General features: G+C 52.7%; 1 protein-coding gene across 1 annotated transcript in view; it reads left to right on the top strand.

Annotated features, from left to right (window-relative positions):
• Positions 1–13,576, top strand: part of NLRC5 (NLR family CARD domain containing 5) — a 111,548-nt gene that overhangs the window by 62,431 nt on the left and 35,541 nt on the right. The window contains 10 exon segments of the mRNA XM_065898366.1: positions 851–2,522; positions 3,707–3,790; positions 3,936–4,019; positions 5,389–5,472; positions 5,595–5,684; positions 6,307–6,366; positions 7,912–7,977; positions 8,475–8,558; positions 10,452–10,535; positions 11,497–11,586. Coding sequence (XP_065754438.1) covers positions 851–2,522; positions 3,707–3,790; positions 3,936–4,019; positions 5,389–5,472; positions 5,595–5,684; positions 6,307–6,366; positions 7,912–7,977; positions 8,475–8,558; positions 10,452–10,535; positions 11,497–11,586 — 2,398 coding nt within the window.

Raw genomic sequence — 13,576 nt, forward strand, 5'->3', positions numbered from 1 at the left:
CCAGGGATGTAAACAGCATGACCTCAGAACTGGGCTCCCATTGGCCAGTTTAGGACTGAGCTGGATAGCAAGGCAAAAGCCTTGGGGGCCCCTGGGAAGACATGGGGGCTGCTGTGGACCGCTCAGGCTGGGACAGAAACTTCTGTCATTCTCCACCAGTTGTCCCACCAGCTGGGAAACCCAGCCCCATGGGGCATAGCCAGAGGATTCACAGCTGGTCAGAGGATTCATATCTGTATAAAATAGGACACTTTGTCAGGCGCCCCCCAGCAGGGGTATCCAGTGTCCCCCAACAGTGGCCCCGGGCCCTCCCCTGGGCCACCCAAGATCTCCCAAATGACCCAGCAATTAAAGTCAACACCCGGCAATGTAGGTATTGACTATTGACCAGCTTCCGCGGTTCCTATTGTCCAGTGCCTGGGCCCACAGGGTGTTAGTGGTCATCGTGGGCATCACACAGCTGAAACACTGTGGGGATGGGGGCCGCAGGCAGGTTGCTTCGATATCACAGTGAAAGCTTGTTCCAATAAGATATTGCAAAGGAAGTGCCCCCTTTCCCCTCCCCCATCTCACTGAAAACTTTATACCACTTACATTGTTGCAAAACAAATAGAGCCGTGGTCCACACTTCCCCATTCCTACTTCCCTGTGTAAATGGCTGTCAGAGCCTGTGCTTCTGTAGAGCCAATTAATTCTAGGAATTTGGGGGGCATAAGAGCACCTGTGTGCTCTTGCCGTCCCCCATCCCCATATGTACATGACCAAGGCTACAGGCTCCCAACAACCTGATACTGTGGTGAGCGGCGCGGGGAGGTCCCCGGCTCTCATGTGATCTCCCTGTCCCCTGCAGAGCTGGCCAAGAGGTATCTGCAGCTGCTTAGGACTTCTGCCCGGCAGCGCTATGCCGACAGGACCCCGAGGCCAGGGCAGCCGCTTGCCTTCCCCCAAGTCTACATCCCTCCAATCTTGCAATGGAGCCGTGCCTCAGCACCCTTCGACGCTCAGGAGGGGGCCGTTACAGGGGACCCCAAGGCAGAAGATGGCACCGACGTGAACATTCGGAACCTCTTCAATACCAAGGCCAACAGGGGCCCGAGAGTGACGGTGCTTCTGGGGAAGGCGGGCATGGGCAAGACCACGCTGGCCCACTGGCTCTGCCAGAAGTGGGCTGATGGTCAGCTGGACCGCTTCCAGGCCCTGTTCCTTTTCGAATTCCGCCAGCTCAACGTGATCACAGGTTTCTTGACGCTACCCCAGCTCCTTTTTGATCTGTACCTGAGGCCTGAGGCTGGCCCCGAGGCCGTCTTCGAGTACCTGCAGGAGAATGCTAATGGAACCCTGCTGATCTTTGATGGACTGGACGAGGTCTTCCACCCCTGCCCCAGCAAGGAGACTGCAGGCCCTGAGGACCCAGCATCAGCCCTCACCCTCTTCTCCCGCCTCTGCCATGGGACCCTCCTGCCGGGCTGCTGGGTAATGGCCACCTCCCGTCCAGGGAAGCTGCCCGCCTGCCTGCCCACCGAGGTGGCCACGGTCCACATGTGGGGCTTTGACGGACCACGGGTGGAGGAGTACGTGAGCCGCTTCTTCAGCGACCAGCCATCCCAGGAGGCAGCCCTAGCAGAGCTGCGGGCAGACAGACGTCTCTGGAGCATGTGTGCCCTGCCCGCTCTGTGCCAAGTCGCCTGCCTCTGCCTCTACCATCTGCTCCCGGGCAGCTCTCCAGGCCAGTCTGCAGCCCTCCTGGCCACCATGACCCAGAACTACGTGCAGATGGTGCTAACCCTCAGCCCCCCAGGGTTCCTGCCTGCCGAGTCCCTGCTGGGTCTCGGGGAGGTGGCCCTGCGGGGCCTGGAGACAGGGAAGGTCATCTTCTTTGCAGGTGACATCCCTCCACCCGTGAAGGCCTTCGGGGCTGCCCTCGGCCTGATGACCTCCTGTGTGTGCATGGGGCCCGGGCACCAGGAGACAGGATATGCCTTCACCCACCTAAGCCTGCAGGAGTTTTTTGCTGCCCTGCACCTGATGGCCAGCCCCCAGGTGGACAAAGATACACTCTCCCAACATGTCACCCTCACTTCTCGCTGGGTGCGGCGAAGCAAAGCTAGACTGGGCCTCATAGACCACCTCCCCACCTTTCTGGCGGGCCTGGCATCCTGTGCCTGCCGCCCCTTCCTCAGCCTCCTGGCACAGCAGGACGAGGCCTGGGTGGGTACCAAGCAGGCAGCAGTGGTGCAAGCACTGAGGAAGTTGGCCACCCGCAGGCTCACGGGACCAAAGGTTGTAGAGCTGTGTCACTGTGTGAGTGAGACACAAGTGCCTGAACTGGCTGGCTTCACAGCCCAGAGCCTCCCCCATCAAATGCCCTTCCACAACTTCCTGCTGACCTACACCGACCTGGCTGCCCTGACCAACATCCTAGGGCACAGGGATGCCCCCATCCACCTGGATTTTGAGGGCTGCCCCCTGGAGCCCCGCTGCCCTGAAGCCCTGGCAGGCTGTGGGCAGGTAGAGAATCTCAGGTGAGAGTAAGGACAGGGGAGCTCTGGGGGGGTACCTGGGAACATCCCTGGGAGAGAACTGGACTTTTGGGAGAGCGGAGGCCAGCCAGTCTCGGCAGAACCCAGCTGAGGAAAACTGAGGAAGAATCTTGAATATCAGAACAGATAGGTCCTTCCTTACTGCCCCTTAGCCTGTGACACGGTGAGGAAGCTCCTTGCCTCTCCAGGAACTCTGGGGTCCAGTTAGATCTCCGCCTCTCCAGGAACTCTGGGGTCCAGTTAGATCTCCTCTAGTTATGGTTTCTGGATTCAGTCTTTCCCTCTTTTTCTCTCAGTCATGGGCTGGAGCATCTGACCCAGGCTGTGCTATTAGAGCCTCTTTGCTTTGGACAGGGTATTTAACCTCTCAGCCTGAGTCTCTTTATCCCTAAAATGAACCAGTAATAATACCTACTTGATAGGGTTGTTGGGAGAATGAGATGAAATAATGCATGAAAAACACTTCGTGGCACAGTTCCTGGCACAGAGTAGAGGCTCGATATGTGTAGTAGCTAGAGAAAAGTTTAGGCTGCAATAACAAAGAATCCCTCCCCCTCCATATACAGTGGATTAAATAATGTGGTGGTTTTTGTTTTTGTTTTTGTTTTCACTCTTATGGAAGACTCAGAGGTAAGTGGTCCAGGTCAGTGGGATGGCTCAGCTCCACATGGCCATGAAGAGACCCAGGTCCCTTCCATGGTTGCAGCGTCATCTCCTTGGGCATCTTGCTCTGCATGGTCAGAGCTGGGTCACAGACACATCTGTGCTCTGGCTTGGGGGAAAGTAAAGAGAGAACACGGATTAGACATGCCCAGTGGGGTAAAGCTCAGTCCCGGAAATAGAGCACATACTTTCCATTCACATTCCAGTGGTGACAACATAGTCGGAGTCGTATGGTCACACTGAGCTGCAGGGGAGGCTGGGAAACACCACCTCTGGCCGGGAAACCATGTTCCCGGTGATAGCTACAGCGGAGAATGGGTTTTGGTAGACGATTAGCAGTGTCTGCCATAATATGTACTTGTTACTACTACAACAATTACAGCAACAACTAGTACTATTGCCATTACTGGATTAAATTCCATCTCTCAGAGGAGGGAATGGGTGATGAACTCTAAGCCCTGCCCACCACTGATCTTCTGCCACTTCGCCTCTTCCCGTGGCAGCTTTAAGAGCAGGAAGTGTGGGGACGCCTTTGCCGAAGCCCTCTCCAGGTGCTTGCCGACAATGGGGAGCCTGAAGAAGCTGGGGTGAGTCAGGGCTTGGGACCGAGATGGATCCTCAGCCGGCGATGCTTGGAACTCTCCTCCCGCCCCTCAACCCTGCACAGGGCAGATTCCTGGTCTGTCCCCTTTCCCATCCCCATTCTTCCCACTATCTTTGCTTACCCTGTAGGTTAGCAGGAAGTAAGATCACTGCTCAAGGCGTCAGCCACCTGGTGCAGGCTTTGCCCCTCTGTCCACAGCTGGAAGAGATCAGGTGAGTGATCTCCAGGAGGGCTCGCTGGGGAGGGGTTGAGGGGAGGAATCACTGTCCAGGTCCCAGGGCCCCCCTCGAGCCTGGACTGGGTCCTGTATATTCCATTAGGGTCTGGCCACTACTTTTTCAGTGAGACCCAGAGAGGAGAGGCATCAATCCAAGAACTGGGTGGGACTGGATCCAAACACAAGGCTCCCAGAGACCCCAGAGAAGTGCTGATATTTTGGGACATCTTGAAGGAGCTTGAGTTTTGAGGGTCCCTCCCTTCTTTCTGTGACCCTGAGAGAAGGCAGGTGCTGTGTGGGTACACATAAAGGCATGAAACACACACATACGTCCACATTCACGCACGTATATGCACACACACTCGCACTTGCCTGCTTACTTAAGTATATGCCACACGTACATGCACATGTGGAGCACACACATGCCTGCACACTTAGATCCACATACACAGCTAAGCACGTATGTATGAATAGACTCCTGCCCTATGTCTGTGATGAATGGCCTGAGAAGGGTGGGACCAGGGATCCTCCTTAGCGGCTGTCTGGCAGGACCACTGCTGCCTAATATGGCACCTTCATGAGACTTAGAAAAGGCACTCCTTCATCCAGGCAGATGCAGCCCAGCAGTAGGGTGCACTGCTTGTCGAGTGGAGCATTAGCTGGGCCAGAGCTCTGCTCTGTCCCCTCTGCTGGGTGTCTTTGTTCATGATCACTCTGGGTTATGGGGGAAAAGATTAAGGTCACTCTCAATAATTAAGAAAGAAAAGTAAATGTCAACAAGTTCACGATTTCTGATCCTTTGTCCTGACCAAGTGATTACACACAGAGGCACCCTTATACTCTTCAGCTGTTTTGTCCCTCTAGCTAGGAACCCAGGCAGGGCTGTTCGTGGACCCCATTTGACAGGTGGGGAATGTGAGGTCAGAAATGAAAGTGCTTGGCCTAGGGCTTTGGGTGAATCAGGGCCAGAGGAGAGGCTGCCAGCAGCTTCTCCTGCGTCCCAGTCTGCCTATCACCTGGGAACCAAGAGGCCCGGCTGAACTCAGGCCTCAGGCACATCCCAGACAGAGCCTAGAGAGCAGGGCGCTGGGTCCCCTCATCCCACCTCATGAGGCCTTCACAGTCCATCATCTGGATCCCTTGGGCCACCAGGCAGAAACTCTCCCAGAGGGACTGAACTGGGATGGAAGTGAAGCCAGCAGAGGGCCTTTCCTCCTAGCTGGGCCTGCTGGATACCACGAACTTCTCGTAGGCCCCTATCTTGTGTCTCCTGCATGAAGATGGCCACGCCTGTCGCCTGCCACCTGGGGCTCCCAAGTCTCTCAACCCCGGGGCTGAGGGACTGGGCCTCGGTCTCCCTACAGTTTTCGGGACAACCAGCTCAAGGACTGGGAGGTGCTGAGCATCGTGGAGGTACTGCCTTGCCTGCCGCGGCTCCGGAAGCTTGAGTAAGCTGTCTTTCCACCACCCCTGCCTGAGTGACCTCCCCCTCCTCCCTTGGAGAGCAGAAAGAGTCTGGGGTGGATGGGATGGGAGATTCACTCCTGACACCTTTGCCACAATCATGCAGCCTGAGCCTCAGCAATGTCTCCGTGTCAACCCTCCTCTCCCTGACGAATGTGGCGGTCACGTGCCCCACCGTCAGGATGCTACAGGTCAGGTGAGCAGGGGGAATGGGATCCTGGCCTTCAGGGTCTTGAGAAAAGGGGAGGAGAAAGTGGGGATGGGCAAAGGAGGAGGCCACTGGTCTGCAAGACCTACGTGTGCGTGCATGAGTCTCTTTTACTCAATCAGTATCTCCAGAGCCCAGCTCAGGCCTGGCACCTCATACTCAATAAATAGTGAATGAGTGGAAAGATAAATGGATAGAGGGATGGATGGGTGGTTGAGGGAATGAATCAACAAATCTAGAAACAACAGGCAGAGCGGACGGAATCCTGAGTCCCGTGTCGCTCTCCGTGGTGCTGAACTAGCCAGTTGGGGTCGCGGGGCAGATGAAGTGTAATGCCTCTTAATCCCAACACTGTGGCTCCTATAGAAACTCTGAGCATTCCTAACTTTTATAATTTTTCTAGCAAAAATTGTTTTCCTGACTTTTTAAAACACTCAGGATTCGTCTAGCAACGACACAGTCACAATTTTACACGTCTGATATTGAGCACTTTTGCCAGTTCCGTTTCTGTGTCGATTACAAAATCAGCTTTCTCTGGATGTTTGGGGCAGCACAGGTGCACAGGTAGGGCTGGTGTACTGGTTTCACGGCTCAGTGTCTGACCCTGCAGGAAGGCGGACCTCATCTTCCTTCTCTCCCCACCCACAGAGACGGCTACAGAGCTACAAGGGTAAGAAGCTAGGGATGGGGTGGGTTTGGGCTCATTCTGAGAAGCAATCTGGGCTTAGGTAGTTGTGGGGAAAAGTGGCAAAAAGAGTTTAGGAAGAGCTGGAATGTGGGGATTTTTCTTGCCACTGCTTCCCTGGGAAATGACTGACTTCTCAGAGTTGGCCAAGGACTTAGCTTCCTCTAGTGTCTCTGGACCACATCCAGCTCCTGTGATGAGCGGGCATCATCAGAAGTCTCAGAGTGAATCAGACCCTTAGGGAGGACATGCAGATATGGTTTAGGGAGGACATGCAGATATGGTTTAGGGAGGACATGCAGGTATGGTTTAGGGAGGACATGCAGATATGGTGAGACTGGCGACACTATGCAGGGAAAACTCTTCCAATTAAAAAAGGAGGAAGGCAATTATGGTACCAACATCTTAGACTTGTTCTGAGAATTAAATGAATTAACACATTTAAAGTGCCTAGAGCACTGCTGGCATCCAGTTGCCATTCAAGTGCTAGCTGTTCCAGCTGTGCATGGATTCCAGCTTGGCCAGTCCTTACTGGGCAGAAATAGGGAAGTCGCCTTCCCATTAAAGAACTTTCCGTGTTTCCCTCACACCCCTCCCTGTGAGACTCAGAAATACATGAAGTTGTATGTCCTCACGCAAGTCCTTTCCCTGCTCTGAGCCTCAGTTTCCTCACCCGTACAGGGATCTGGGAGGACCAATGTCTTTTTACCCTCTGACTGCAGAGCGCTATGATGCCCAATACGGTAGCTACTAGCCCATGTGGCTATTTAATTTTATATTAATTAACATTGAATAAAATGATCATTTCAGTTCATCAGCCACTTTAGCCACATTTCAAGTGCTCAATGGCCACAGGTGGCTAGTGGCTCCCACAGTGGATGGAACAAATACAAAACATTTCCGTCCTTGCAGAGAGTTCTTTTGGACAGCACTGATCTAGAAGTCTATGAAAATCCATGATGTTCCAGCATCCCTGCAGACCCCGGTCCTCCCCTGGCCCAGTTGGAGAGAACACTTGGTGGTGCCTTGGCTTCCCACAGCCTGCACCCACATGCAGTCCATGCTCCTGGCCTTCTGAATCACAGATGGTACATCTACAAATGGAGACCATGGCATCTTAGACAATAGCAGCTTCTTTTCACTAAGCCTGCACTTTGCTAAGCTTGCCTATGCTGGGCACTTGACCATACATCGTCTCATTCAGTCCTTCGACCACTATGTGTTGGATGTTGTCATCCCACTTTAGAAAAGAGAAAACTGGGGCTCAGATGGGTGAAGTGACTTACCCAAGGCCATACAGCTATATATGGCAGAGCCAGAATTTGAATAAAGGTCCCAATTGACCTTAAACCTTTTGCCCTGCTGCTTTGCTGAGTGGCCCCTTTAGTACCTTCAGGCAACCATCTTTGTTATTCATTCACTGTGGGTCATGCTATAGGGTGTTCAGTTCCTAGAAACCAAGGGAAGAGGTTTGGTCCATCAGGCCCTGGACTCCTGAGCCCAGGCCAGTGTTGGATTTGTTCTTGCCAGAGACCCAGACCTACGGGGCAATGCCAACCAGAGGAAAGAGGCTCAGAGGAGAAGCCTGGCACTCAGGTACCTCAGTGGGATGGGATCCATTGCTTTGAGGGGAGGGATATGATATGGGGGGAGGGTCCCTTCCCAGAGGAGGCACGGCAGGGGCAGGGAGAATAAAGGGAGAAGCAGATGTGGAGCGGGGAAAGGACATGAGTAACCCATCCCGGCCTGAGCAAGGGACACTTGTCATAACAACAATAATAGCTGTAATTTAATGGGCCCTTGCTTTGCGCTTGGCACTGTAGTATTTTATATCCATTACCTCATTGTGATTCTTTTGAAAACCCCGCAAAGTACACATTATTTGTCCCATTTGATAGAGGAGAAAACTGAGTCTCAGATAGGTTAGGTGCCTTATCCCAGGTCACCCAGCTACTGAAAAACAAGGCCAAGATTAGACCCAGGTCTGCCGGCCTCCTGGCTGCTGCAGCTCCTTCCTGGTAGCCGCACTCAGAGCCACGGGAAGCATAGCATAGCTTCTTACCTTGAGCCTCTCGGCCCTACGCCCACCGCAGGCTCCAGAAGTGTCAGCTCGGCGTCCATGATCTGGAAGTGCTCATAGCCCAGCTCCGGGAAGGTCCACACCTGGATGAAGTGGAGTGAGTATGATGGGGAGCGCTGGGACAGGAGACAGAAAGGGAGGGCAGGGCAGCATAGGCAAGGCCTCAGCTTTGGGTGGACGGTGTGGGGAAGGGCATGCTGCTTCATTAAGAATTTGGGGGAATCAGATCATCCTAACAGCTACCATTATTTAGCACCCGTCCTGTCCCAGGTGCTTTTACATGCATCCTCTCATTTAATCCTTATATCTCTCTGATGTAAGTACTGTTACTATGTGCATTTTATAGTGGAGGAAATTAAGCCACGGAAAGGTAAATTTGCTCACGGTCACAAGTCTAGGAAGAGTCTAGGCCAGGATTCAGGCTCAGACAGTCTGGCTCCTGGCCTCATCCTCACTGAGATCTGCGAAGCAGAAACCTCATCACGTGTAGTCTTGTCTTCCAGACCACAGCCCTCAGGGTCCCCTCACGCTGTCTTCCTCCCAGAGTAGCATGAGATGACCTTCTCTTTTTGGGCTGGAGAAATTCCCATGATGTCCAGCTCCTGAGCAGAGCCTTTGAGAGTGGGGTTTGGGGATTGGTGGAGGTCCTGTCATGTCACCGGGAAGGGACCCCTGCCACGGTCATCCGAGGAAATCAAATGGGCATGAAGGTGGGGTGATGAAATGCCATCATGTATTTTGAGTGGCCCCACCCTAGGGCAAGATGGACGGGGTGAGGGCTGCCTTGGTGACCAAAGCTTGAGCCTTGACCTTGTCCCATTGGGAGAACCAAGACAGGATTAGAAGGTGGTTTTTACCCAACTCACACACTTCCACCCACCTCGCCACCACCAAGCCTGTCCCTCCCCCGGTTTTCTCACCTGCAGGTGTGCCCCATCACCCACCTGGTTACACAGACCAGACACCTCTCAGCTCCCTTGCCCTCGTCCTATAGCCAGTCCATCCTGAGTCGACCTACCCCCTATAGAGTTCTCAAAACCGTTCTCTTGGGGACTTCCCTGGCAGTCCAGTGGTTAAGACTCTGCGCTTCCACTGGAAGGGGCATGGGTTCGATCCCTGGTCCGGGAACTAAGACCCCGCATGGTCTGGGACTAAGATCCTGCATGCCGTGCAGCGCTGCAAAAAAAAAAAAAAGTTCTTTTTTCTCCATCCTCTTCATCCACCTCCCTAGTCCAGACCATTCTCATCTCACTTGGATACCTCCTCACTAGGCTTCCATCCTGGCCACCTCCACCTGGCAGTGAACTGCCTTTTACTGCCTGCCCCCTTCCCAGTGCTCAGGGTAAGCCCAAATCCTAAAATGCTGTGTGAACCAGAACCGTGCCCCCAACCCCACAAGCCCCATCTGACCCCACCCTCCCACTCCATCTTTAATGCAGACATACCTGTTCTTTTTCAAGTCCTCTAATGTGCTATGTCATGGGATCTTTGACTGTGCTGTTCCTACTGCCAGGAACACCCTTCCCCCATCTCTCTCCCACCCCTTACCTATTGAACTCCTAGTTTTTCTAGCAAGTAGCTCAAACATCAGGCAAGCCTTTCCTGGTCCCCAGACTAGATCAGATTTCCCGATAAGCGTGGAGCTCACCACAAGAAGTAATTATGTAGGTTGCAGCATAAAGAAACAGTTGAGGATGGGGCCTTGAAGTCAGGCTGCCGGAGTTCAAATCCCAGGCCCAACTTGGAGCAAGTGTTTTAACCATCGTTAACTCATCAGTAAAATGAGGAAAATAATAGTGCCTACTTCGTAGGGCTGTTATGAGGATTAAATATCCAATAATTGTAAGAGCATCTAGGACAGTGCCAGGCATGTGGTACGCAATCTTTCAACGTTCATTATAATTGAGTCTCATTCGTTGGAGGGATGCTTTGACTGTGTGAACGCTGAGGGTTGAGGGGCAGCACGGGACATCAGGCCCCTCTGTCTCAGCCTCTCAGGGAACCAGCTGGAAGATGAAGGCTGTCAACTTATGGCGGAGGCTGCAACCCAGCTGCACATCGCCAGGAAGCTGGAGTGAGTCGCCCGCCCCACTGTTGACTACCGGGGGCGGGGGCCCAGGAGAGCCCCAGCTGGTCCCTGCCACCCCTGGCCCCCGTGCCCACAGTCACCAGAAACAGTGCTGCTTCACCGGCCAGCTCTGCTTTCTCTCCCAGCTCCAGCGCAGGCGGAGTGGTTCAACCATGCCTTGCATGCCTCTGGCATGAGCTACTGTGTTCCAGTTATTAAAATCCCTTGAACATGTAGAACGTGTTCACCGTACATCAGTAGCTTGTATTCCAGTTTGTCCTGACAACGGCCCCGGGGTGGGGTGGGATGCGGAGTTGCACTGGGGCAGCGCTAGGGTATTGGGTGGATGGGTGCTGGGCTGTTGGAGTGGGAAGTGGTACGGTGGGATATGGTTTTGGGGTGAAGGGGTGGGTCGTTGTGGTGGTGGAATGAGAAGAAAGGGTAGTAGGCTATTGGGTGTGCTGTGGTGTTGCATGGTGTGGGCTAGGGGTGCTATTGGCTGGGGGGGATATGTTGGGGTCTTAGCGTCAAGTGGGAGTGGGAGTGGGGGAGTGTTGAGGTTAGGGTATCAGTGGTTTGGAGTCTTGGCTTTGCATTTAGACCCTGGCTCTGTCACTCAGTAGCTTTGTGACCCTGGGAAGGTAACTTCCTATCTCTTGGCCTCGGGTTCCCCATTGGTAAAATGGGATTAAAATGGTGAGTTTTTTTCAGACCAGAAAACTGAGGATCAGAGAAGCAAACACAGTGAGTCAGCTCTTACCGCTCCAGCTGGAGGACCTTATTCTCTGTGTGGGGCAAGAGGTCATATGCTTCATGGCTCACCCTTTAAGACGCCCTGGTTAAAGACCCAGGACGTTCCACGAGTGACAGCCAGCCAGCTGCTGAGCCAGGAGGAGGCGGCTGGAGCTGTGTGGCCCTGGGGGCTCCAGCCGCCTGCTAATGGCCGTCTCCCTCCTCCTCTCCGCAGCCTCAGCAGCAATGGGCTTTCTCTGGCCGGGGCGTGCCGTGTGCTGAGTGCAGTGAGCACGTACCGGACCCTGGCAGAGCTACATGTCAGGTAGGGACTCCCAGCGCACCACCATCACCCACTCTCACCTCTAGCGTGGAGCTCTTGGGCTCTCCTGTCGTTCTCTCTAAGTCCTTGGAATTCTTTCTGGCCCCAGGCCTTTGAGACCTGTGGAAGATGCTGGTGCCCCGCCCAGACCCCCTTTACAGCTGGGTGCCCGTTCCCAGCTGCTGTGGGTGCTGGCTGCACACAGCTTATACCTCCTCCAGAGAAATGCCCTGCGCCGCTAAGAGCCAGTGATGCCTGGGAGGTTACACACCCCCTTATCCTCCCAGCCAGGAGTGGCCAGTGACAGAGGCAGAGGTATAACCCTCCGGCCCCCTTACCTCCGGTGAGACAAACTTCTAATGCTATTGACGTTACCAAGTCCAAGCTCACTCTGCCCGCCGCTCGACAGGCCAATGAATCAGAGACGAGATGTTGAGGCAGACCGAGAAGATGGCAGACTGGTGTCTCCGAGAAACCATCTTATTGGGGTTTGGATGCCAGTTTCTTGTATAGCACAGAGAAGGGGAGGAGATGAGGAAGTAAAAGGGCCATAAGTTTTGCAAATATCCCCTGGAATGGCCAGCCTTGGGGAGGGGATGTGTTAATTCTTCTTTCTTGCAGCCAGCCACAGGTGGGCGGGGTCAGGATGCTTCCCTGAACAAAGGCGCTTTGGTTTAACATTCAGGCAGAGGGGCAGGGGTCTCCAAGGCAGGCCATTATGTACAGACAGTATCCTTTTAGTGAACAAAAGCAATGGGAAGCAAAGGTTAAAGTAAAAGAAACAGATCCAACAGGTAGTCAGGTTTGGCTCTTCTGTGTTGCATTCATGCTTCCTGTGGGATCAGGCTGAGGACCTGCCCTGTTCTGCTTCCCTCGGTCCCTGAGATCAGACCCTCAGTACCTCATGTACACAGTGACCAAGTGACTCTGCTTCTGAGGGAACCCGACCTCAGACAGGGCCCAACCTTATTTCTGTAAGTCTCCGCATTCAGTCTGGACAGCTGAGGACAGATGCTAATTAATGTCAACACAGTCCCCACCCATAGGGGCTCTCCTGCTTTAAACACCCCTTAAAGGAGGAAAGAGAGACCAGATTCACCCGCGCGGTGGTACTAGGGCCCTTGGTTCACTGTATATAATGATTCAGTAAAGGCCCCTAGGGCATTCCAAATGACACTCCATTCACTTCTAGGAAGTTATAATGAAGAAATTACCGTGACTGTGCAAACACTTTGACCTGCAGGGATGTTCACCTCAGTATTGATTATAATAGGAAAAAAATGAAAATAACTTAAATCTTTATCAGCAAGATATTAGTGATACTAGTTAAGTAAACTAAGTTGCCTCCAGAGAGAAGAACTGATGGAATCATGATATAGCTGCAGCTCTAGTGTGGAGGGATGACTCTGGCATATTAAGTAAACATAAAAATTTTAATTCATCAGGGAATTCCCTGGTGGTCCAGTGGTTAGGACTCGGTGCTTTCACGGCCGTGGTCCAGGTTCAGTCAGATCCCACAAGCCACGTGGTGTGGCTAAAAAAAAACAACAAAAACTTAAAGAAACATTTTTTTAAATTCCTCATTTTTATAATAAAGCTTTTCAATCAAACTGAAAGCTAGAGAGAATGGTATAATGAACTCCCCAGCTCCCACCAATAATTATCAACATCATGTAACCCTTGCTTCATCTGTCCTTTGAAATATTTAAAAGGGAATTTTTAAAAGGGAGTTTGTAAATTTAATCCCATCTTTTAAGAAAGAAAAAGAAAGAATATTAACTGCATTAAGAAGACAGAAGACTTGAAGGACTCACTCCACATGTTATCATCAGTGATAATTGATATGTGGAAGAGATTGTGGGTGATTTTTCTTTATTTCCTTCTTATTTTTCTACATTTTCTAAGTTCTCCAGAGGGAAGAAGAATAACTTTTGTCATGGGAAATATATATATAACATTCACTTGGAAAGGCGAGGTTAGGGATGCCCTGGAC

The sequence above is a fragment of the Phocoena phocoena genome, chromosome 20 (genome assembly GCF_963924675.1).
Source record: "Phocoena phocoena chromosome 20, mPhoPho1.1, whole genome shotgun sequence".
Lineage (NCBI taxonomy): Eukaryota > Metazoa > Chordata > Mammalia > Artiodactyla > Phocoenidae > Phocoena > Phocoena phocoena.